Source organism: Xenopus tropicalis, chromosome 1, assembly GCF_000004195.4.
Source record: "Xenopus tropicalis strain Nigerian chromosome 1, UCB_Xtro_10.0, whole genome shotgun sequence".
Lineage (NCBI taxonomy): Eukaryota > Metazoa > Chordata > Amphibia > Anura > Pipidae > Xenopus > Xenopus tropicalis.
This window is the reverse complement of record NC_030677.2, coordinates 91,527,273-91,551,806: the sequence shown is the minus strand read 5'-3', so window position 1 is coordinate 91,551,806 and position 24,534 is coordinate 91,527,273. Positions and strand designations below refer to the sequence as shown.

Genomic DNA, 24,534 nt, shown 5'->3' with positions numbered 1-24,534 from the left:
GTTTTATTACTTACTGTTACTTACATAGTGCACAATGTACCTTGATAATTATACTGTGTATGTAAGCAAAAAACTGGAACTCAAATAGAAGCCCAACAATACCAGTATAGAAAGCTAGGATTAACAAAGCTACATACCTATTTAAACGTAAGTGGAGGCTGACTTCAAAATTTGTGGACCCAATAGATAGACTCAGATCTAACTCAAAACTCTTAAACATTTCCTGAAATAAACCATATAACACCGCCTTGCCTGGCTGTTAGATTACTTCTACGTATAACTCTTAAAGAAGAATTAAACTCCCCTATTAACAAAAATTCCCCATTCACTGCCCTCCAACACAGCATTTAATGTGAGGTAAGTCCACAAAAAATTACATTACCCCCTAAAACTAAATATTTTGTAAAAGTATATGTTTGGGAAAAGCTTACCCACAATTAGTGGTTTTGATAAAATACCTGAAAATTACTCCAGAGCTTTCACTTTTAAGCATCTTGTATCCCACATATTATTAGGTACCAAAAAGAAACATCCTAAATATGAATGCCAGTTGCCCATTATGTATAGGATCATCAAAGTATCTGGCATGTAGAGACCCCAAAATGTTCATACTTCATGGCATATATTTATTGTACTTAAAAAAAATATACTGCCTAATTTATTTATAGTAAAAGTACCAAATAAGCAAACCCCAGAAAACCTCAGAAAGTGTCTTTGTATGGCAAAGCAACAAACATAAAAGCCAAGCAAAACATTTCTTTTAAAAATATGAACCTACTTCCAAACCTACCTATAGGTCATGCTGACTTTTTTTTCCTAAAAGCCCTGTTTCTCTACATAAGTCCTACTGAAGATCCTGAACCCGACTGTAACTTCTCAATCTGTCAAAAGGACTGTCATAAACTGGGAGGATTCAGCTTGCCGTTTGCTTCAAAGTGTTCCCCCGCCCTCCCTCGCTCCTCGCATTGTGAACTAGATAGCAGGCAGGCTTTATCTTTCCATTGCATGTCTGCTTCAAAGGGCTCTCCCTTTCCCCTCCCCATTACACATAGACAACGGAGCTGAGCTTGTCACACACCGGCTGAAAGCAGAAGGGGCGTTGCAGGTTTGTGATTGGGCATATTTATTCACTTAGGAGGCATTTAAATTAAAACCCCGAAGAGGGGAACAAACATGGCTGCTCCGTGGGTCTGTAATTCGTGCTACCATAATTATGAAGCGAAAAAACTTTGCAGATTTAGTTTATAAGGAATTTAAAGCTGAAACAAATTAAAACACAACAGCAGGTGTAAAAGATTTTTAATTGGCTTTCAGCATCACTTTAACATACAGTCATAATACATCATAAGAACACTAGGGATCTCCCGAATAGTTTTATGGCCAATATGCATAGGTTTACCAAATAATGTGGCATACAGAGGCACACAAATGAAAATATGCTTATGAATATTTGTGTATTATGTGCCACAAAAATCCCTCACAGGGCAGGGACTCTGGAAAACAATTCAACATTCTGTTGAATTCAAATAGGTAAAAAAGTCTTTCTGTTGCAAACTGCCAGACTACAAAGCTATGCTTACTGGAATGGTTTTTTTTATAAAATTTCTAAAAAAAAAAAAGTTTGCAATTTACTTAGTGATATGCCCCATATTTTGCTAGTGTAAAATATCTCAAATGAATTCCAGGGGTCCACTAAACAGTTTAATGCTCAGTATGCACAGATGTACAAAACTATGTTATGTCAGGAGAGGCACCCAAGTAAAAATGTGCATATGAATTTTTATGGCTGACACTTTATGGCTGCTGCAGTATAAAAACCTGGTATGTCTATTATGTGCCTTTAAACCCCCCCGGAAGTAAGGAGACCCTAGAAAACAATATATTTTTGGAAATTACACATTCTGCCAAATCCAAAATGAGTAAATTTGTCTCTCTACTCCAAAGCTGTGGAAAACATCACAGTTTTTATGAAATTTAAAAAAAATCATCTCAAAGCTTGCATATTTCCTACTTCTATACCTCACATTGTGTAACATACCAGCATACAACATCCTACTTATGAATTACAGGGGTCTAGTAAACAGTTTGATACCCAGTATGCATAGATTTTCCAAACTATGTGACGTTTAGATGGACCTAAATGAAATTATAGTGCACAGAATGTTCATTAAGTAATAAAGAACAATGCAGGACATAAATAAAATGACTAAAATCTATGGATGCACCGAACCCACTTCTTTGGGTTTGGCCGAACCCACCCTGACGGATTCTGATGAATTCCGAACTGAATCCGAATCCGGAAGGGTTAAAAGTTGCCGCCCACTCAATTTCCCCCCCTAAAAGTTAACCCTTTCCAAATGCCAATACAGATATGCTAATTTATGCTAATTCGGATTCAGTTTGACCAGGACCGTGGATTCAACCAAATCCATAAAAAAAGGCTGGATTCAGCCCGAATCCAGAACCTGTGTATCCCTACTAAAATCCAATAAAACCACTCAACTCGAGGCATTTTTGCATACAAGTAAGGATACTTGTGTTTAGGTGTATTACTCACCTCTAGATCAGTAATAAACAAGAAAAAAAAGCCTGCTCATACAATTACTGCTAGCGACAAAAGCAATTACTCGAGTATAAGCCGATCTGAATATAAGCCGAAGTACCTAATTTTACCTAAGAAAACTGGAAAAACGTATTGACTCGAGTATTAGCCTAGGGTGGGACAAACCAAACTTTTTAGGGCTAGTAGGGTTCTCTATGGACCTTCAAATGGTGTTGAAGTACAAATATCAGCACCCCATATACGGTATCTATATACGGTACTTAAGAATGCTCAATTATCAAAGTGAAAAATTGTATTTCCATAGAAAATACTGTGTCAGAACCACATTCAGAAAATCCTCCTCTCTAACAAGTTTGTATCTAATCCTAACTGTTCGTGCTGAAATGAGTGATATGTGTGTTAATGACTACCATAAAGCCCTAAAATGTCTAGTGCTGTCTACTATACTACAGGTAATAAAAAATGTTCAACTATGTATTGAAACTTTATTCAGGGGTTTGTGACACACCAAGCTGGCAGAGAAACAGTTAAAAGAGACGGGACCCCCCCCAGCACACTACCGAAATACAGGGAACCCACAGCATAACCTGACAGGGTTAATTGGAAGTCGAGCCCACGTGTGTGATCATGTGACCCTGGGAGGAGCCAGGTGGCCGGGCAGTGGGAGGGCTCTCTGGGAGTGTGGCAGTGCTATAACGTTAGCTGCTGTTTCTGCTTCCTAGTCCCGCAGCACGGTTGGTGCATCAGGACGGGGCCTTGTCACTGCTTCCTCTGCCTGTGTGTACTGTGTGTGTGCGCTTGGTGCGCCCCCTGGGCAGGGGTACAGTGGATCCCAGTGCGGGCAGGGGGAGGAGGAGGAGGAAGCGGAGAGAGCAGGCGCGGACGCGGCTGTGGATGCGCACGGGTGGGGGTGGCAGTTTTGCGCAATGACTGTAAGTGTCAGCGTAAATATATCGACTTGAGTATAAGCCGAGGTTGAGTTTTTTAGCACATTTTTGGTGCTGAAAAACTCGGCTTATACTCGAGTATATACGGTATCCCATCATATTGGAGAAACTGTGCAACACCTCTAATAGAAAGGTGGATACAAGCAACAAATGAACTCTGTTTAATGAGCAAATTAACAACCTCTCTAAGCAACAAACATATCCAAGATTACGCTGTTTGGTATACATGTAAACAATACACGGAAAACAAACTAGTAATCTTAAAAACTGGTATGCAAGAATTTCATACTTCATAATGCAGTAATGGTTAAAATTACAAACAAATCTGCAGAAAGGGGATACACACCATAAATTAACCTTCAAAAAAAAAAACCCGTACTGACCTTCGTTATCTTGGTTTCCTTTATTTTGTATGCCAGTTCTTGTGATACGCTAAAATGAAACAAACTCGTTAAGAATTGTAAGAAGAAAAGAGATGGAGAAAACTGATATAGATAATCAATGAGAATGAAACCTAGAAAAAGAGTCATGATTGAGTACACAACTGTATTTTCCATTTTGTTAACTGTAATTGCAATAACAATTTTCATGTTTGTACTTACCATTATACTTACCATGCAATAAAGATGGAATAAACAAAAAAAAAGAAGACTGACTCCTGTGGTAGAAAATGTGCCATTTACCACCACTCTTTGTAATCTATCCTTCAGCCAGTTTTCTATCCAATTACAAATATTATGTTCTAGGCCAATATTCCTCAATTTTATCATTAGCTATCTGTAAAGTACTGTATCAAATGCTTTAGCAAAGTCTAAGTATATGACATCCACTGCCATTCCAGCATTGAGGTTCCTGCTAACCATCTCATAAAAGGCAATTAAATTAGTCTGGCAAGATCTATTAAGCATAAAACCATGCTGGTTGATACTTTTAATATTTTGATTTGCAATGTATTCAAGTATCCTATCCCTTATTACCCCCTCCAAAAGCTTTCCTACTACTGATGTCAGACTAACCGAAAATGGGATCCCTTTTTAAATAATGGCACCACATTAGCAATTCGTCAGTCTCTTGGCACAATGCCAGACCTCAATGAATCCTGAAAAATTAAGTGAAGAGGTTTGGTAATCACAGCGCTAAGCTCGTTTGAAACCCTTGGATGAATAGCATCTGGTCCTGGACCTTTGTTTACCTTTACATGTTCAAGTCTCTCTTAAATTTCCTCCTGAGTGAACCATGCATCAGTAGTTATTTTACTAGAATTGGGTCTATTAAAAGGGAAGCCTTGATTAGCTGGCTTCTCAGTTGTATAGAAGATGAAAAATAATAGTTCACAATTTCAGCTTTGTCCCTGTTGTCATCAACCAACTGACCCCCCCCCCCCCCCTTTTTTTTTTGCATACTTTATTTGCTTCCTTGTACCTGATGAAAGTTTCTGCTATACCAGCTAACTTGAATGCTTTAAAAGCAAGTTTTTTTCTTACCAACCTTGACACTAACACTTTTATTGAACCTTAAATGTTTTGCTTTGCGATGCCTTTCCTTGCTTACAAGGGGATTATACTGATCAGTATACTTACTAAGCAATGTTTTAAAGATATTCCATTTTCCTTCTGTGAAAAGCCTTTCCCAGTTGATACATTGCAGAAATGCCCTTATACTGGCAGTCTGCTCATCTAAAATTTAGTCTTTTAGTTACTTCCTGTCTCTGCAGCATTATCTCAAAGGAGACCATGTTATGATCACTGGTCCCTAAATGCTCATCCACACAAATGTTAGAGATGAATTCAGTATTATTAGATATTACTTGGTCCAAAATGGAGTCATTCCTAGTAGTTTCTTGAACCGCCTGAAATGAAAAGTTTTCATTTAACATATTTACAAGCCTACTAGCTTTTTCTGACTTTGCCACCCTGTTACTCCAGTCAATGTCCAGATATATAAAGTGCCCCCCCCAATAATAACAACTTGACCTAGTTGTGAAGCCTCTTCCATTTGCAATAGTCACTTGGCCTCATCCTCCACACTTATACGAGGTGGTTTATAGCATACACCAATTTTTCTTTTCAAATGCTTTTTCTTTGTTACCTTTAGCCCTGCTAAAATTTCTACCCAAAGGGATTCCACACTGTACCTAGTAATTTCTTTAGAACATGGCTAAATCTGACAAACCCCTCCACCCATTTTAATCCCTCTGTCCCTTCTAAAAATGGTGTAACCATTTAAGTTCACAGCACAGTCGCATGTTTCATCCCGTGACACCAATAAATTAATATTTTTCACTACATGCAGTAGACTTCAGCTCTCTAGTTTACCTAACAACCTCCGTGCATTAGCCTGCATGCAGCAGAGATAACTACTTTTCCCTCTGATATTTACATTAGGTAACCCCCTTGCTAATCCCACTGCTCCTTCTACAATAGTTTTCCAATACAACTCTAGGTCACCCCCCCATGCCTACTTTAAACACTCCTCCAGCCTCTTAGCCATTCTCTGCCCTAGCACAGCAGACCCCCTTCCATTGAGGTGCAATCCATCTCGCTATATAGGTTGTTTCCCAAAGAAAGTCAGCCCAGTGCTCTAGGAACCCAAACCCTTTCTTCATTCACCAATATTTTTGCCACGCATCTAGCTCCCGCTGTCTCTCTAAACTTGCACGTGGCACAGGCAAAGCTTCTGAAATAATGACATTGGATGACTTTTCCTTAATCTTAGAGTCTAGATCCCTGAACTTGTTCTTTAAGGTCCTCCACCTACCATTAATTTTGTCATTAGTACCAATAGGTACCAAGACACTTGACAGCCCCACCAAATAGTTTGTCAACCCGATCAACCACATGTCGAACCCTAGCTCCAGGAAGACAGCAAACTGTTCAGTTGTAGCGATTCAGACAACAGATTACCCTGTCAACTTTCCTAATAATTGATTCCCCTATAAACACAATCTGTTAAGGCTTTGCTTTGCTCTGCTATTTTCCGCACCACTACTAGATCAGGCCCATCTGGAACTGCCAGTCCAGAGTTCACCCTCCCATGTTCTTCACACAATCTGGCATATCTGTTGGGATGCATAAACTCCTCTAAAGCCTCTAAAGTGGCAATTTGCTCACATTCACATCAGAGGTAAGCACTTTGGAACTGTTGCTCTAAAATTGCCTACATATGGCAGACTGTGGACTGTGTAAGACCTCTAAACTTGCTGCCACTCATTCTCCCTGTTACAGATAAACAGTTAAGGAAATCTAGGGGAAAAAAAGACTTAGTATAAATAACAAACTTTGTACCTTTTGTGCCTTTGTTTTAAACTCACTTATTTTGTAACTCCTGGGGTTTATAACTCCACTTACAGAGCACTCAATAACTCCTGTGGTATATAACTCCACTTACAGAGCACCCACTTAAAGAGCCTCAACCACCAGAACAAGCTCCACTGGAGTCCCAGTGGTTCTATTTAGTTCAGCTGCAGCTAATCAAACCCCTCCCACCTTAAAGTGAGGGTAACTACAAAGCAATGCACTTTCTGGCAAACCTGCTGTAAGCCTTATAGTTCACCAAACTTTGTAATTTAAAACCAAAATTAGCAAAAACATTAGGTTTTTTTTTTGTTGATTTGAAAAATGTTGCTTCAACCAGCCTGTTAGTAAGTCATGAGAATGGGAAAAACAATAGGTTGTCAGAAAGTGGTTCAGCATGTGTAGCTCAAACTTTTGCTGCCTACCCCAATATTACAACTAAAATAAATATATTTGTTGGTTCAAGAATAAAATATTGAAATGGAAGAATTAATTATTTGCTATGTAAAAAGTGTAATTTAGAAATAAAAAGTACACCATAAAAATCATGACAGAATCCCTTTAAAGAAGACATAGTCTATAAAAATTAGGAATGTACCAGTGAATTATACTCCACTAGATATAGAAGGATTGTGCTTTAAAAAGTTGTGTTTCTGACTGATTTATTGAGAAATTCCACAAAAACCCCACTAGTCCCGCCCATCAGTTCCACTTCCTGCTGGCTGAATTCTCTGGATGAGCTGGGGAGCTGGCGGCCCTCCGTACACTGCACTGTAGGATAGGAACCAATCAGCAGCTAGGCTGGCCTGATAGGGAACTGAAGCCTGTCTTTGCTTGTGTGAGTGCAGGGCTGTGATTGGCTCTCCCCCTCCTACTGTGCTTCTGGCAGGGACCGTTAGGACACGCCCACTCTTCATTTCACACTAGACGGAGAAGTGATACGATCTATAGGGAGCTCCAATAAAGGGGCCATTTTTACAGAGAGGATTCATTTTTAGCACAAAGGGAAACCAGCACTGTATATTATTCATAATTGCTTACAAAATTAGCGTTTTTCCCATTTATCCAATATGTCTCCTTTAAGACAATTATTACAGCATCCACACCCAATCAACTAGGAAAGGTACTAATTTCTAGTGGATACAGTTTATCTATCTATACCAGCCTATACCTGCTCCCTAAAAATTAAACCCAGTGTTTTTTTGTTTTTAAAAAATTACTAGCAAATCTTTATTTGCCTCTATTGATCCTAGATAATGTTAACTTAAAATTGACCTGTTTTTTGTTCTCTGAAAATATTAAATTTGCTGACCTAATCTGATGTTTTTACCCATATTACTCAGTATAACATCCCTATCTACTATCTTGTCCTCCTGCTTCTCGTCTCTTTCACCACTGATGTCAGAGGGTATTTTCTAGACCAGAATGTACTTTGCCAGTCTTTCCTGTCAGTTTACTTCATCTGTCACTTTACATTCCACTCTACATCCCACAGTAGCTGTGATTTTCATATAGCTTTTTTTAATTTGAATTGATCTTGGCAATGAACTGTTTTAGGGTCAAATGTGGCCCCTCCTTCATCAATAAATCTCACCCAATCAAGACTATAAATCTAAATGTTGGTTCTTCAAACTGACCCAGGACTTTATATGCATTCAATGGCACCAAATTAATCCTAATGGTTGCTCCTTTATTTGTTGTAGTAGTACCAAGAACTAAGTGTAAACATTTTACCACAAATTGTTTTTGTGAATTTTCAAGTCCCTGGTCTTGGCATTGTAGGCCAATCCAATGTATCAGTGGTTGCTATCTGCACAAAAATCATGAATTTTCTCCAATGTGCCTTCCATGCAGGTGGGAGGTATGGACAAACTGGCAGTTTAGTTTTGATAAATGTAAGGTTATGCCTCTGAAATATAAAATATGCAAACCGCTTATAGCCTAAATTGTACCAAGAGAAAGCAAATCCTACCCATGAGTTAATTGTGGATAATATATTAACAGGCTTCAGATAGACTTTAGATCGGGTTTTCACCTTAATATGGATCTAGTTCAGTTAAGCACGCCTAGTTTTGACCAAAAAAAAAGGTTGAACTTGATGTTTAGGTGTCTTTTTTTTTTCCTGAATAATTATCCCACTAATTTGTGGGAGCAGTGAATCTGGGAAAGTAAGTTGGCTGGCTTTCAAAATTGATAGGAATGGGGAATTCCATAGTAAAAGTTAACTTAAAGGTGGACTACCCCTTTAACATAGTGCGATTCCCCTTCCCACCACAATTCAATTTTATTCCTTTAAAATATATAGGCCACCAAAAGCAGGTGAGAGAATTTCATGAAATTTGTTTTATTAAAGATACTGTGCCAGTTTAACTAAATGGCTTCAGGCATGGGTTTTAATTCTGCACAGGGAACATTTTGTAAATTAGGGTTCTATTAAGGCAGATATATCTGAAGTTTAAAAAGTATAATAGAATACCAACCTATTATTGTCTCAGTTCTTGAAACAGTAAAAACACCTGCTTTTTATGGATTCATTTAATCAACCTCTGTAAATGTTAATATTAAAAAGGCGTATTTACTAAGCTATACTACGTATCAAATACTATGAAATTCCAAAATTGTTCCTACTGTCAGTGAGAATTTTTTACTTCTATTTTGTTTAAAATTTGATTGTAACAAATAGTCTTCTTACAGATCAGGAAGACTTTTGATCCCGCAACTTCTTACACAGTTGAGGGCTTGAAACCCAACACAGAGTATTTATTTCGTCTTGCTGCCCGTTCTTCACATGGCCTTGGAGCCTGGACTTTGGATATCAAAGAAAGAACCATGCAATCCAGTAGGTGTCTCTCTTACTTTTTTTTTTATTTGGTAGCTATAATGATGTTTGCTTAGGTGAAGATATGTATCTTTATGGCGCGCATATTGTAGAACCTTCTGCCTAGACAATCTAGAATTAAACTGCCCATAGCTAATTCACAATAGATTGATTATTATGTATGTAGTTAGGAATGTTGTCCCTGTTGTAAATGTTGACATGGCTACTCAGCACATTGTGAACATAAGTTAGATTGCCCAAATGATAATTATTTTTAAAAATTTTAGCTGAGTATTTGGTTGAGTTGGTTAAGTGTTTTATCTGTTTCATTTTTTGTACAGTCTTTTATGGCTTACTTGAAGTCTCAAAGGCCACTGTGCTAAAATATATTAATGTTTTGTGTAAAAGAATCACTATAATTAAATTCAAATATTTTTTTCCTTGAAAACAATGTGCAAGGTTTAGTGTTTTTTTTAAACATTATATTAAAAGGTGGCAGCAATTATTTTTTGTTTGCTTGTTGGTGTCATTCTAATAATACCTTACTTTAAACAAGTGTAAGACTTAGGCTAAATTCCCCACGCAGAGATTTGTCGACTGTGATATATTTCTGATATCGCAGGCAACTAATCTCTCCTAAATGCCTTTCCATCTGCAACAAAAGTAATCGCCAGTGGAAAGGCCTATGTATCCCTTCAGCTTTCCAAAGTCGCACAAAATTTCCTCCTGCTGAGGTGGTAAAGATCTATTGTGGATGTGGGATAATTATGGATAGTGACCCCATAATAATTGTACGTACAAGTAGTATTCACATATATGAATAAAAAATATAGTTAATACAGACAAATTTTATTTTGTGTGGGATGGGGGGTGGTTAAGATGAAAAGCCCATTTAAAATAAAAGTAATTTGTTCAATGGCTAATTTTCTACTAAAAAACGTTAGAATCATATCAGTGGAATAAGGTTGAATAAAATAGAATCCATTATATATAACTTTTACAGATATTTTTCTAAATATGTGGGGGGTGCTTGTTTATCCCGACTAATAGACTAAATGTTACACATTGTTTTCAGGTTTAAATGTACATTTTTTAAAATAATATCCTATTAATGCTGACAGTAGTTTAATCAATGTTGTCTCTCCATATAGACTACAAGCTGGCTTTTATGTATATAGGTGAAAATATGCCCCTTCTTTTTGACATGAGCTCATTCATTCATGCTTTTTTTCTTCCACAAATTGGAAGGAAGCCATCATAGTCCTCCATTGCTGCAGGGATCATTTTTCCAGCCCTCCCATAGATATTTAGCCCTCACTTTGTTTCATTTTTAAGTGATGGATTCTGGGACCTGAATTCCTTCTGTTTTCCAAAGAGTCTGTGCACCACCCACTATGGAAAGAAGAGTCTTTAATTCCCAGAAACCATCATTTACAATGAAACCAGGCTAGGAAGAGACTGTATTATACTGTTAGCATTAAGAAGATGGTTCTTATTATTAACATGGCTTTCTTTCTGTATGGGAAATTATTTATATCTGAGTAAAAAGAAATACATTTCTATTTATTTTTGGAAGTTTGGATGGTGTTTATACCCCCTTTGTGAAAGAAGCTCATTCAGTTAAGTAAAAAGAGGCATATTTTCCCTTTAATGCTATGTTTTCTGTTTTTGACTGACCGCACTTTTTAAAAGTTATTTTTATGGACTATAAGGCTGTTGGTGGTGTATGGGAGTAGATAAAAAAAAGTTTGTGACCAAACATTCTTAAATGCAACTGTGAGCTAAATCAGTAACTTGTGTTATTGCTTATATAGTACTTGTTGGCACTGGGCAGTTTTGCTTATGTTAAGAATATTGTGGAATTCTCTGTAAGCTTATTTACATCAGTGATTTTTGAATGCTCAGAATAATGTCATTATTTAAGCAATAAGTTGACTGCTAGGATCTTTGATTACTGTCATCAGATTTTTGTAGTTAGAATCTCAGCCTTAAAGGACATGTAAATTTTCCACAAAAAAAATGTTATCCTTAAACAGCCTTTTAAAATATACAAATATTTGCCATTATGGTTATTAAAAGGTTAATGGTTGTTTATAGGTTAAGGCATTCACTTAGTCATGTAGGATTCCTTCTTCTCTAATGCATTCAGCTGCCACCCTTAGGAATTTACTGTTGGCTAACTGAGAATATACATTTCTTCTCTCTGGATTACTAAAAATGTCTTCCAGTCCAGCAGCCAGTAAAGAAATGGTAGTGCTGGTTTCCACAGACACTATGCACTAGTTGTGCTTTCTGCTGGAGAAGTATGTTTATATGTTAGAGGGAAAATGGCTGCCTGGTGAAAGCTAATATATATTTTTTTTAATATTAGAATACCGCAATGGTGCTGAATGGAGGGGATATATTCAATACAAATTATGCAATTTGGGTGGGGGACATGTGCCCAACCTTTATAGCTTTATCTATGGTAGGAAAACACAGGGTTGACGTGTCCTTTAAAGGACACATAAACCTCTCACACACAAATGCGAACAGCCTCTTTGAAATAAAAGTAAGGTTGCAGGAATCCCCTTTTTCTCTTTGAATTCCTTCTCCTCCTCTAACCTACTCGGCCCCCTCCCTCATGAATTTTCTTTAGCTGTTGGCTACTGAGCATGCTCATTTCCTCTCAGCTGAGATTACTAAATACAACCTCCAGTCTAGCAACCAATGAACAGATGGCATTGCTTGTTCCCATAGGAACTCTGCTCTAGCTTGTTTGTTCCAGTTTTTTTTCTCCTAACCTCCTCTCCTGAGCTCAGCTTGACCATTACAATTATTAGTCAAAGCAAGATGTCAAAGGCAAAATGTCTGCTGGGTGAAAGCTGCTATTTATTTTAAGAAAATGTGAAGGCTCTGGCAAATGGAGGGATATATGCAGTACAAATGATGCTTTTTGGGTGGGGAGACGTGCCCAACTTATATACATGGCTGGAAAATATAGGGTTTACATGTCCTTTAAAGGTTATGACACATGGTATTTTGTGCAAAGTAGACAAAATTCAATGTGCATGCCATTAACTTAAAGGTTTGTTTAGTAGATAAATGTGAAAGTATATTTATTTTCTGCATGCTTTGTGTACTTAGCTTCTTTGAATGTTTTACTGACATATATGGGGAAAAGTTATTAGAGGCACTTTAAACATTTTTTCTCTAAATCATAAACAGATATACATCAAATCAGAAACTTGTATTTGAAATGCAAGGGAAAATGGCAATGTGTTTGTAATACAGAAAAGGTAACACAATCATTTTAAAATAATAAATGACTCAGTGTCAGACATCTTTACACTTTAGTGTGACTGGAATGGACACCACCATGAAATATGAACAGCCATCCTAAGATAGTTTTAGTTTAATGGATTGTAACCTTGCTGTTGCATTGAGAAACCAATCCTTGGATGGCAAGGTTTAAATATCTGGGCTTTTCACAGTTCTTTGCTTTAATTAGGTGTTTTCACTGCATGAATGGCTGTGGCAGCTGTACTATGTGTGTTCTGTCTTCTTGCATCCCTAGTAAACCATCTAGATTGCAGTTTCAGAAGCCACAAGTGGAGTAAGTCAAAGAATTATCTTTAACAGTTCTTTATTCAGATGGATTTGTGTACATCTCACATGTTAGAGACTGATCAGTCTCTTTTTGTCTATCTGCATTTTACTCAACAGATTGGATTTTTATTGGCACAAGTATCATTATTCAATGTACATTCCAAACTAAGCCTCACAACTGGTCAGGATAGAATTCTTTGGGACTTTTCTTTTGGTGATCTGAAACTGTCTTTTTTCTTTTGTGTACTGCTTTTTACATAGATATTTTGTCATAAGGGAATAATCAAGGGGCCAGAACCAATCTATATGTTTTTGAGGTAACTGAAATATTTATACCCACACTCTGCTTCAGGCCCCCAGGAAAACTGGAACAGTCAGACCAAGCATATACATAGACCATATGGTGGACCCTAAAAAAACAAAACAAAAAAAAAAAACAGTGGTCTGTATTGCTGTCCTGGTAGTTTTTGTGATTATGGTTTTGAACTCATCCGTTCTCTTACCCTTTGATTTGCATTAACTATGAAAATGTGCCCTAAGACATCGAAGTTTATCTTGATATGCAAAGTTGCTTCTGGATGAATGCCGAATTCACAGTGCCTGATGCTCACGTCATCTTCTGGGAAGCGATGGAGTAGCTTGGAACAGACCCCCAGTGTCTTTCTTCTTTAGATTTTTTTTTCTGTTCATTTGTGGCTTTGTTAATGCATGTTCGAAAAAAAAAGACAGGATTGTCACCTGTGGTATTTATAGGATTGCACCTTTGCTTTGCACTCCATGTCTTAGTTTTCACTGTGGTTGTTTCTGTCATGCTCTCACATGAACTTGCTTCTAGTGCACAGTGCTCTCGGAGATACTTTTATACCTCTTCCACTGACTTGTGCTTCTATCTTGTTAGGGTACATTAACTAATACCATCAAACTTTAAAGTAAAAATCCATTAAACTAAAGGTAATGTATATTTCTTTATTTCTGAAGTGGGTGTATTTTATCTCTTTAAGTACTGGATAAAAATGAGCAAAATAAGGTACTCTTGAATTGAAATAAACACAATATTAATGCAGTGGGCTTGATTAAAAAAAAAAAGAAATCTGCCAACTCCAAAAAATCAAAACATCCATGGTACTTTAAGAGTTAAAATGCCTCAATAAGAGGTCAGTAAGGGTCTTGGCGCATCGGCACATGAAACCTGGTGAATGTCAAAAGAGGTGAGTAAATAACAAAGCTCTAGCAACTTGCTAAAAACACTGTAAGGACTCAAAAGGTCAGGAAATACTTTTTCAGACTTCAGCACTGTTTCCCGAACTGGTAATATTAATCCAGGTTTGGATTTCAATAATAGGTCCTTATTAAGCAATTCACATGTAAGCCTGTTGGGTGTGGTTGGTCTTCATCCTTCGATAGCAAATACGCACTGGTCCTTGAGGAGTTATGTCTTCAGATCAGTAATAATGCCAATGTACTGCGCAAACTAGTAGTGCTATATAACCGTATAGGAGGTCAGACAATCTTTGTGGTTTGGCATATTTGATATATACATTAATTCATTAAAAAGTTTGATTTTATTCTGTTGGGACAAAAAATATGTACATGCATGTGATGATCTTTATATTCTTTGTAGCCAGTATAGCCATGGGCTTACATTACTATTATAAACAGAAATTATTTATGGTACACAAGAGTAACCATTTAAAAGATGTCTTTATAATTTGAAACCTGCAGCTGATTTTTGTAACATAATCTGAACCATCTCTAGAAGTGTCTGACCTCTTTCTTCCTCTCATTATTTATCGTAAGAAAGTCTTATTTAGTTGTTGACGTGGTGCAGGTAGGTGAATAGATGGGTCTTGAACTAGTTATTTAGTTTTTTTTTTGTTTTTATGTTTTGATTTTTACTTAAATATCTTACTGTCCATTAGTTATTATATTTTTTGTTATTGCTTCTCACTCTCACCAGTTTTGGAGATTTTCACAACCTGGTATAACTCATAGCTTAAATTGTTAAAAGCTAATTAAAATTAGAAAAGTATATAAAGATAAACCTTTCATCATATCAGGCATCCACTCAATAATTGTTTTTTTTCTAAATGTAAACCATAATAAAAAGTTAGTGAACCAAAATAATTCCATGCTTCAGAACTGTTTATTTTTTTTAAAAAAAGCAGTGGCATAAAGGCTAATTTGAAGGATGTGTAACAGAGTTGTCTTATATGTTGCCTTACCATTCACATTAGAAAAGCAGCTTGCAGCGGCAATATAGCTGGAAGAAAATAATTTTTACCTGAATCAGCATGAATTGTTATTAACAGCGAAAACATTGATGCTTGGAAGGATGATGGTGGTTTGGTGATGTTTTGATGGCAGATTAGGGTATTGATTGGCTTTTTAGGCAGTCAAAATAGCCAAAGCTAGAGAAATTTCCTTTAAATGGAGGAGTTTCCCACGTGGACAGAACCTGGGAAAGGTTTTATGTTTACCAGGATAACTGAGTGTATGGGTGGGTATTGGAACTGGAAATGTCAAATGAGTACTATACCTACATGGGATGCTTGGCTTGCTAGACATATAACCCAAGGGATGCCTTTTTGACTCTTACACACTAGCTGCTACTTTCTATAACTTATCTGGTACCTGAGATGAGAAAGCTTCTTACACTTTTTGTGAGCACATAAAAAAAAATCACTGAAGTGCTTTTTATAGTCAAAACTGAATAACCAGCTATTTGTCTGATGGCCACAGATGCTGCAACTTAAATATTCGTTTAATGACCACATACCCCCATTTAGGAGAGAGGGGACCGTAACCTCTGTGCTGACGAACTATATAGGGTAAAAATGTGACTTGGTGTATTATTTATTGTTTATGTTGGTGAATTTCAGCTTCCTATGTTGGTGTTTTTAATTATTTAAATTGCTTTGTAAATTGGTGGTCCTTTTTTGAATCCACTGTGTAACAAAACTTCTGGTGGTCAGGGGTCTTAATATTTCTACTCAGATCTAATTGGTTCTAAATTCATGATATCCATAATGCTTATTAATGCACACTAACCCAATACTTTTTAAAATAACAAGCATATGTTGTTACTGTTTTTTGTGACACACTCAATTTTTTTTGTATAATAGAAATTGTGTAGCATTTGTCTGGGCCTCTTTATGTGCCATTTGGTATTAGTAATTGACCAGTAGACATTGTGCAGGCTAGGTGCTACTTGGCTTCACACTGTGGTAGGCTGACTAGCTGAATTTGAACCTATTGTATGTGTGCATAAATAGATAAAACTGAATCTTATGTTAAAGTTTCAATATTGCTAATAAGGAGCAACACCTCTAATCATGTGATTCTACTGCCATCACATCCATGATCTTAATTGCATTTCTGCTACCTACCAGAATTTGCACATTTACTCATTTTCACATCAGCCTAATCCAAGATAAATGATTTCTGCAAAGGTAATTTTTTTTGCCTACCATCATTCGTTCCTTCTTCTTTTGCAAACTATAGAGGATTGTTTGGATGGCAAAGTTTCCCATTAGAAAGGTTACAGGGGGTTTCAAATGTTTCATGACTGTGTCATGAAAATGCTGTGGGCCACATTTTTCATGAAATGATGGGATAATTGTATGAAATGTTGGAGCTGTATGCTCAGCCCAACTTTACATTTATATTTTTTAAATAGATAGTAATAATGTATGTATGTATGCATGTATATCTTTATTTATAAAGCGCTACTTATGTACGCAGCGCTGTACAGTAGAATTCATTAATACAGACAGGGGGTTAAAGATAATGGATAAATACAAAGTACAACAATAAATACAATAAATACAAGGCGCAGTTGCAATAAGAGTCAGAAACACAAGATGAAGGAGGTCCCTGCCCCTAGAGCTTACAATCTATATGGGAGGGGTAACTAACAGACACAAATGGGCAAATGTAAGTGCTATAGGTCACAGTGGGTGACATTACAGTATAAGTGCCAGTTTCCAGATCAGGTGCTGGGTGAGTGCTCCAAAAGGTAGTCTTTAAGTTTAGTTTTAAAAGACTGAGGGAGGATTCTCTCCGGAGGACATCAGGGAGGGAATTCCAAATATAAGGGGCAGCAAGGCAGAAGGGTTTAAGGCGGGAAACAGCAGAGTAGTGGGGGGCGCAACCAAACGGTTGCTCTGCGAGGAACGAAGGAGTTGGCCAGGAACGTACGGAGACACCAGGGAAGAGATGTAGTGAGGAATGGAGGGCTTTGAAGGTTAAGAGAAGGAGTTTGTAAACTATTCTTTGTTTAACAGGAAGCCATGATAAGGCCTTTAGCAGGGGAAGGGCCTGAACTCTCCTTGATGAGAGGAGGAGAATTCTGGCAGCGGTGTTTAATATAGACTGTAGGGGGGAAAGATGGGAGTTAGGGAGGCTGGTTAGCAGCAGGTTACAGTAGTCAAGTCGGGATAGGATGAGCGCGTGCATGAGCAGCCTAGCTGTTACAGTAGAAAGAAAGGGCCGGATTTTGGCAATATTGCGTAAGAAAAAGTGACAGGTTTTGACAGTGTTGTTAGTATGGTCAGAGAAGGAGAGACTGGAGTCAAAGATCACCCCCAAACAACGCATGGAATTGACAGGGTTGATGAGGGTGCCTTCAATAGAGATAGAAAAGGGGGGAGTAGGACCAGGCTTAGGCGGAAAGATCATTAGTTCAGTTTTTGTTAGGTTCAGTTTGAGGTGGCGTTGGTTCATTCAATTGGAGATAGCCAGGAGGCAGTTAGAGATTTGAGTCTCAGTTTCAACTGTTAATGAAGGGGTCGAAAAGTAAATTTGGGTATCATCAGCATACAGATGGTATTTGAAGCCAAATGAACGGATAAGATCTCCCAAAGACAGCGTGTAAAGGAAGAACAACAACGGCCCAAGTACAGAGCCTTGGGGTACCCCCACATTAAGAGGAACTGGAGATGAGATTTTGTTAGCATAGGAGACAGTGAATGAACGGTTAGAGAGGTAGGAAGAGATCCAGGATGCAGCCTCACTACGGAGACCAATCGAATGCAGAAGGGGACGCAGAAGGGTATTGAATATGGAAAATAGGCATTTTGGGTTGGATTTATTACTGTTTATGAGGGTGTTGTAGTATTCCTGTTTAGCCTTCGACAGGGCAGAATTTAGGCAGGCTAATAGGAATATATAGTGGAAAAAGTCTGCTTGCGTACGGGATTTCCTCCACATACGTTCCGCAGACCTCGCACAGGAGCGTAGGAATTTGGTGTGCACATTCAGCCAGGGGCGGGGGTTTTGCACCCGAGTGCGCTTAGGCTGAAGGGGTGCAAATGAATCAATGGTGGAGGCTAGTATTCTGTTGTACTCGCAAACCAGGGTATCAGGGTCAGACAACTCATTAAAGGAGGAGAGACTGGACCTGAAAGAGCGAGCTAAGGCCGGGAGATCTACGTCACGTGTGTTTCTAATTAATACAGCGGGGGAAGGAGCAGGTTGGGAAGGAGAGTGAGAGACAGAAAATGTAACGAGGTGATGGTCAGAGAAGGGAAAGGGGACACTGTTAAAATCAGAAAGGGACAGATTTTTGGTAAAGACTAAGTCCAGAAAGTGGCCATCCTTATGAGTCGGAGCATTAGTCCACTGCTGGAGCTCAAAAGAGGAGGTTAGACGTAATGGTCATGTTGATGGATTGTCAAGTGGGTTGGCCATCAGCTCACTGTGGACAGGGATTATTTATTGTGCACGCCATGCATCGTATGACACATATTGTCCCTGCATTTTGTTTTCCCCGCTTAAACCACTGCTCAGACTTCTAAAAGAGGAGTCTGTTAATCGGAAGGATCAATTCCCAAATTCCCATAGTATCCTATGGGCAGTATAGCATTTTGGGGAAAGGGGGGTGGGGTGTTTAAAGTATTTTAAGTGTATTTGATTACTATTGTCAGATTAATTATATTAGTTAAATAACATAAAAGTTTGATGTTGATGTAGATATTGTAACATTATTTCTATCTATAATAAATCAATATAATTTATTGTGAATTACCTATTGTTGTAATAACCCATTGATCATGACTAATGGGTTATTAATTCATTCAAGACTTATTCAGTCATGAATGGATTAGTAATTTATTGATCATGATTACAATGGATCGTTCATTGACGATTAATGTTAAATCTGCCCTTTTGTCATTCTTAGACAGTTAGGTTTTTTTAATTTGGATTAAAACGGTGATGCAGACTTCATTATGATGGTCAAGTTTGGGATAGGGTCACTAAGGACGGCATTTATTAATATTTGCTGTTTCACAAATGTATATAATTACAGCTTAAAAATAAATGGAATAGTGGTACATTTCTTATAAATACCCTGGAAATTGTGGGAAAAGTCCCAGTCAAGTTTAGTTGTGATTATTATGGGTTTTTATTGTCCCTTTTAAATCACGCACATTTTTATAAATTAAATTAACTATTATTGCAATTATAGTTCTGAAGCATGTAGAGGTTCACTAATTACTGTGCCAATGCAGTACATTTTCATTAAGCGTTCACCATTTTAAGAAAGGGTTGCATAATTCAAGGCTGCTGCAAATCCCCTTTCATCTTCTGGGCTAATTACTAAACTTGCCCATAGCAACAGGTTTTTTATTAGCAAGCCAACTGCACAGTTACTCAGAAGACACAGGTCTTGTAGCCCTGCCATTTTATTGGCAGATTCCTATGCACTGTGTGGGTTGCTTGGGACATGCATAAAAATTAAGAAGAAAATACTACTTTAAGTAATACTCATTAATCAAAATGAAAGGTATTTCTAAAAATGCAGGTTAATTGAAGCTCTTGAAAATAATATAGAAATTATTTTAATTGTTTTCTGTTACTAGCCCTTTAATTAAGACCTCTGTCATTTGCTACTCTGCTCTGTAATTAGATAATTATCCTATCATTCATAAAGAATGCCGCAAACAATAATCATATCAATAATCACAGCAAAAACATGCAGTGTTCCTTTGGGTAAACTTTAGGGTAAAAGTATCTTTTCTCTTACCTTTCATAGGAAATTGTAATTAAAGAACAGAATTGTGAAACATTGCATCCTGTAATGCTTCATCAATAAATAGAAAGAAAAGATTCTCTTAAAATACTTTCTGCCTTTCAGACCATAATAGATACCTCATGGCATCTCATGAGTGATCCCCATATAGCATAATGGGAAGATGTGCATTGTGCAACTATTTTACTGTTTGATCATAATTATAGTTATCTCTGCAGTAAGTGACAACCTATAACCAGGTGCTAAACATTCACACATACTGTATTCCTTTGGGTAAAAAGGCAAATATTGGTGGGATTTTCTAATATAGGTTATAAACTGCACCAGTATAGTTAACTGTAGCAACCAATCAGATCTTTGCTTTCATTTTTTAAACAAACTAAACTTATTAAATCCATTTTTTTTATTAATACTTAACTGCTAGCTTCACATGTATATCTTCCAGTCTTGTACATGCATTTTATACAAGATTGCTCAAGTTGCTTAAGAACTTAAATCAAAATAAAAAGTGGTTTGTAAGTTTAATAAAAAGTAGAATACAAAAAATAAAAGAACAATATTTTGCATTCCTTTATGTTCCTATCCATTTTACATTTTTATTTTTAAGATCTTATTTTTTTTTTTATTTTTTTTTAATGGTTTGTTTTTAAAAAGGTAATTTTTTTTTGAGTTTCTTTTTTTATTTTCTTTTTTTTTGTTTTTATCTTTTCCATCTTTTCTTTCTCTGTCTGCCTTCTATCTCTCCTGCTCCTAACTGTCCTCTCATAGAACCGTCTGCCCCCCCTCGAAATGTAAAGTGTGTCAGCTCGAAGTCAACCACAATACTGGTAAGTTGGCTACCACCTCCAGCTGAAAGTCAGAATGGTGTTCTGGCTGGATACAGTGTTCGCTACTCTGCTTTGGATTCTGACGACACCAGACCCAAAGAAGTAAAGGACATCCCCCCACAAACCACCCAGATCTTGTTGGAAGCATTGGAGAAGTGGACAGTATATCGTATTACAGTAGTGGCACACACTGAGGTTGGACCTGGCCCAGAGAGCCCACCTGTTGAGATACGAACTGATGAAGATGGTAATTATATTTATTATCTTCTCTTTGTTTTACCATTTTTAAGTAAATCTTCCCCATTAATGGCTAATCTGTTTTGCAGTTAGTGTTGCACCCACATTTATACAGGTATAGGATCTATTATCTGAAAACCTGATTTCCAAAAAGCTCCAAAATACTGCAGTGCTATTTCACAAAGAGTCCTGCTTAAGTCTCTGTTATGGTTTTCTATTTTTGAGTACCGTATATACTCGAGTATTAGCCGATCTGAATATAAGCCGAGGTACCGAATTTTACCTAAGAAAACTGGAAAAACTCGAGTATAAGCCTAGTGTGGGAAATGCAGCAGCTACTGCTAAGTTTTAATAATCAAAATAAATACCTATAAAATTACATTAATTGAGGCATCAGTGGGGTATATGTTTTTCAATATTTATTTCAAAGAAAAACAGTAAACTAGCTCTGTAAGCGGAGAAGAGGGTCAACAAAAACAACCCCACGCTCATTGCACATTGGCAAATTGGCAGCAGACCCGGTCCCGGAGGAGATGTAAGGGGAAATAAGTATTGCTAGTGGGAGCCTTGGCCAGGGCACTGGAGGGTCTGGTTGCAGGTGGCCTAATTTGCACACAAAGGACAGAGGGTGCTAGTCTAGAGGGACCCATGGCACCCGACTCGAGTATAAGACGAGGGTGACTTTTTCAGCACATTTTGGGAGCTGAAAAACTAGGCTTATACTCGAGTATATACAGTATGTTTGCACTTTGTAATTAATATTAACATAAATCCATGTTGATGGATTACAATCCTATTGTTTTTTGTCTCATATTGGAACACGTTTTAGTATACTTTAAAACGCCACCCATCTTTTTTTCTGTTTTTAAACAAACTGCCACCAAGGATGTCTGCAGAAAAAAGTTACCAAAAGAAATATCTGTACTAATAAGTCAACTCAACTGGACTTCCCGTGTTCTTCTTGAAGACATATCACTTCTCATCCAACTGGCTTTTTCTATTCTGAATGACATGTACAAAGATCTTCCTGAAATAAATAATCTGGAATGTTGCTCTATCAGCATAATCTGTGTATCATAACCAGCATGGGTTCAGAGACCTCATGGAGGAAAGGTTTTGATTATATTGGTGTGATTGGAGCTTTGAAGTGTTATTAATCTGTCCTGGGAGAGGTGCCAAGACAGCATTGTATGTCGCAGACAACTGATGTCACACCTCCCCGTACATCTATTAAAGCTTGGTTTTTTCCAATTTTACATATATGGCTTCTTTAACACCTCTCTTCTTCCTCCTTCTCCCTGTCCAGAATGTGAACTTGGCAGTCTTAAAACGTGCCTTTTTTTCCTTTAAATGTTGGTACACAACTGAGTCCGGACCAGTTAACATTGGTGTTACTGTTGTTTCGTTTGTCCAACATATAAATCAGAGCACTGCACTGAATACACAATGTTGCTCTTGTTATGCTTTGGTGTTGGGTCTTTCGGGTGAACCAGTTGCTGCCTCAGTGTGTTGCTTGGTTTCGACCAGACGGTTATACAGCGTTTATTTTAAATCCTTCTAAGATACATATGGGAGGAATAAATTATTTCGACTGTCATACTTTTCACCTTCACTGGTAGTTTTAATGGTATTGTTTCTCCTTTTCAAAGTTTTAACAAAGGCCCAGTCTGGATACCTGCAAGTTTTAAGAGCCCCTCTGAGATGTTCCAACTCTTTTGCTTTAGCCTCTCTGTTGGAGGGGATCTTTTCTGCTCTGTGATGTAGGGTTCAAACAGCAGGTACCGGACTATGGGGATTGGTTTCCTGTACACCTCTGTTTCCAGCTCTCCGACTCTTACCAAACAAAAAAGCCAGTGTGTTACCTTGCACATTTTCCTGTTTAAACTTGATGTTGTGGTCCACTGTGTTAATGAGTTCAGTGAAAGTCTTCACCTCATGTGTGTGTGTATTTTAACCCAGGTGTCATATATCTGAACCTCATAGCGCCAATCCTGCTAATACAATCAACACCTTACCTACTTGAGTCTCTGTTATGATAAACAGATAATGCTTATGCTTATTGGTGCAACATTCCAGAGTATCCTTGTACAAGTCATTCTGAACTAAGAAAGCCTGTCAGGTGACTAGCAAAACATCTTTAGGAAAAACACAAAAGTCCAGTTGATTTGACTTACTACAGATATACCATGACCTGGATGAATGAGAATGTTCACAGACATGCCAAAAGCAACTTTTCTAGCACTAAGCCTGTATACAATAACTAGGTGATAAAGTAATAACAGGTCTGTAGGAGCCACTCACAAATGTACATAACAAAATAAATTATATTATTGGGGGAAAAAATACTATCCTTATGCCACAGTCCTGTTATTCATGGCATCCTAGGTTCAATACCCATATTATGAGAACTGCATAAACATAGTAGTACAGATGGGAGAAAAACTGCAGAACTTGGTGTTTCATGCAGCAGAGAATCAAATTCTACAGATCCTTTTTCATGAAAAAAATGCAGTGCAAAACTGAGGGGGTCTCAAAAGCAGGTGTTCCCGCTATGGAAAATGAAGGTAAAATTCATAAATATTTAATGGTTAATAAATTAATTATTTAGTTTAGAAACAGGACTGTAAATCAATGGGCAGGCTAAGCCAGAACATAATAGACTTTATAAGAAGGGATATATACAAAATGAAACCTGCCTTCTAACAGAATAAGATTTGGTGAGTTCCCTTGGTGCCACAGGTAGCAATGCTGCCCCCCTTACTGCACAATAATGTACATTCAAACATACATGTCTACATACTTACACTCAGAGAAAGGAGCATATTCAGCCCCTTCACCCCAACTATGAACTAGAGCCATATTCTAACACCTTCTCTCCCATCACACACACTGACCAGGCTGTAAGGCATTCCCAAAAGAAAAAATACAAGGGATTCATTTATAAATTTTTGCACAGTGCATATTTATTTGCATATGGTTGTTAAGTGCATGTTTTCCCCTAAATGCTTAAATATTCCACTGCTGTGCCCATCTTACCTTTACTCGTGAATCACAGTGAAATGTGCATTACACATAAATATTCACAATTGGCTCACAAATGAGATGGGTGTTTGAATGTGGCCACTGTGCATGATGGAAGTGCACAGATGGAAGGCATATAGTCTAAATGAAAATAGCACCCATATCAGGGCCTTTAATCACAACTGGTGGATACACCCTCCCCTTAGGATC

At 37.5% G+C, this 24,534-nt stretch overlaps 1 protein-coding gene across 1 annotated transcript in view; it reads left to right on the top strand.

The window, feature by feature from the left end:
• ptprs (protein tyrosine phosphatase receptor type S) overlaps positions 1 to 21,194 on the top strand; it is a gene marked incomplete at its 3' end in the record, with an annotated part of 150,986 nt that extends 129,792 nt beyond the window's left edge. Inside the window, 2 exon segments of the mRNA NM_001141992.1 lie at positions 9,498 to 9,642; positions 21,008 to 21,194. Coding sequence (NP_001135464.1) covers positions 9,498 to 9,642; positions 21,008 to 21,194 — 332 coding nt within the window.
• Positions 21,195 to 24,534: the final 3,340 nt, after the last annotated feature.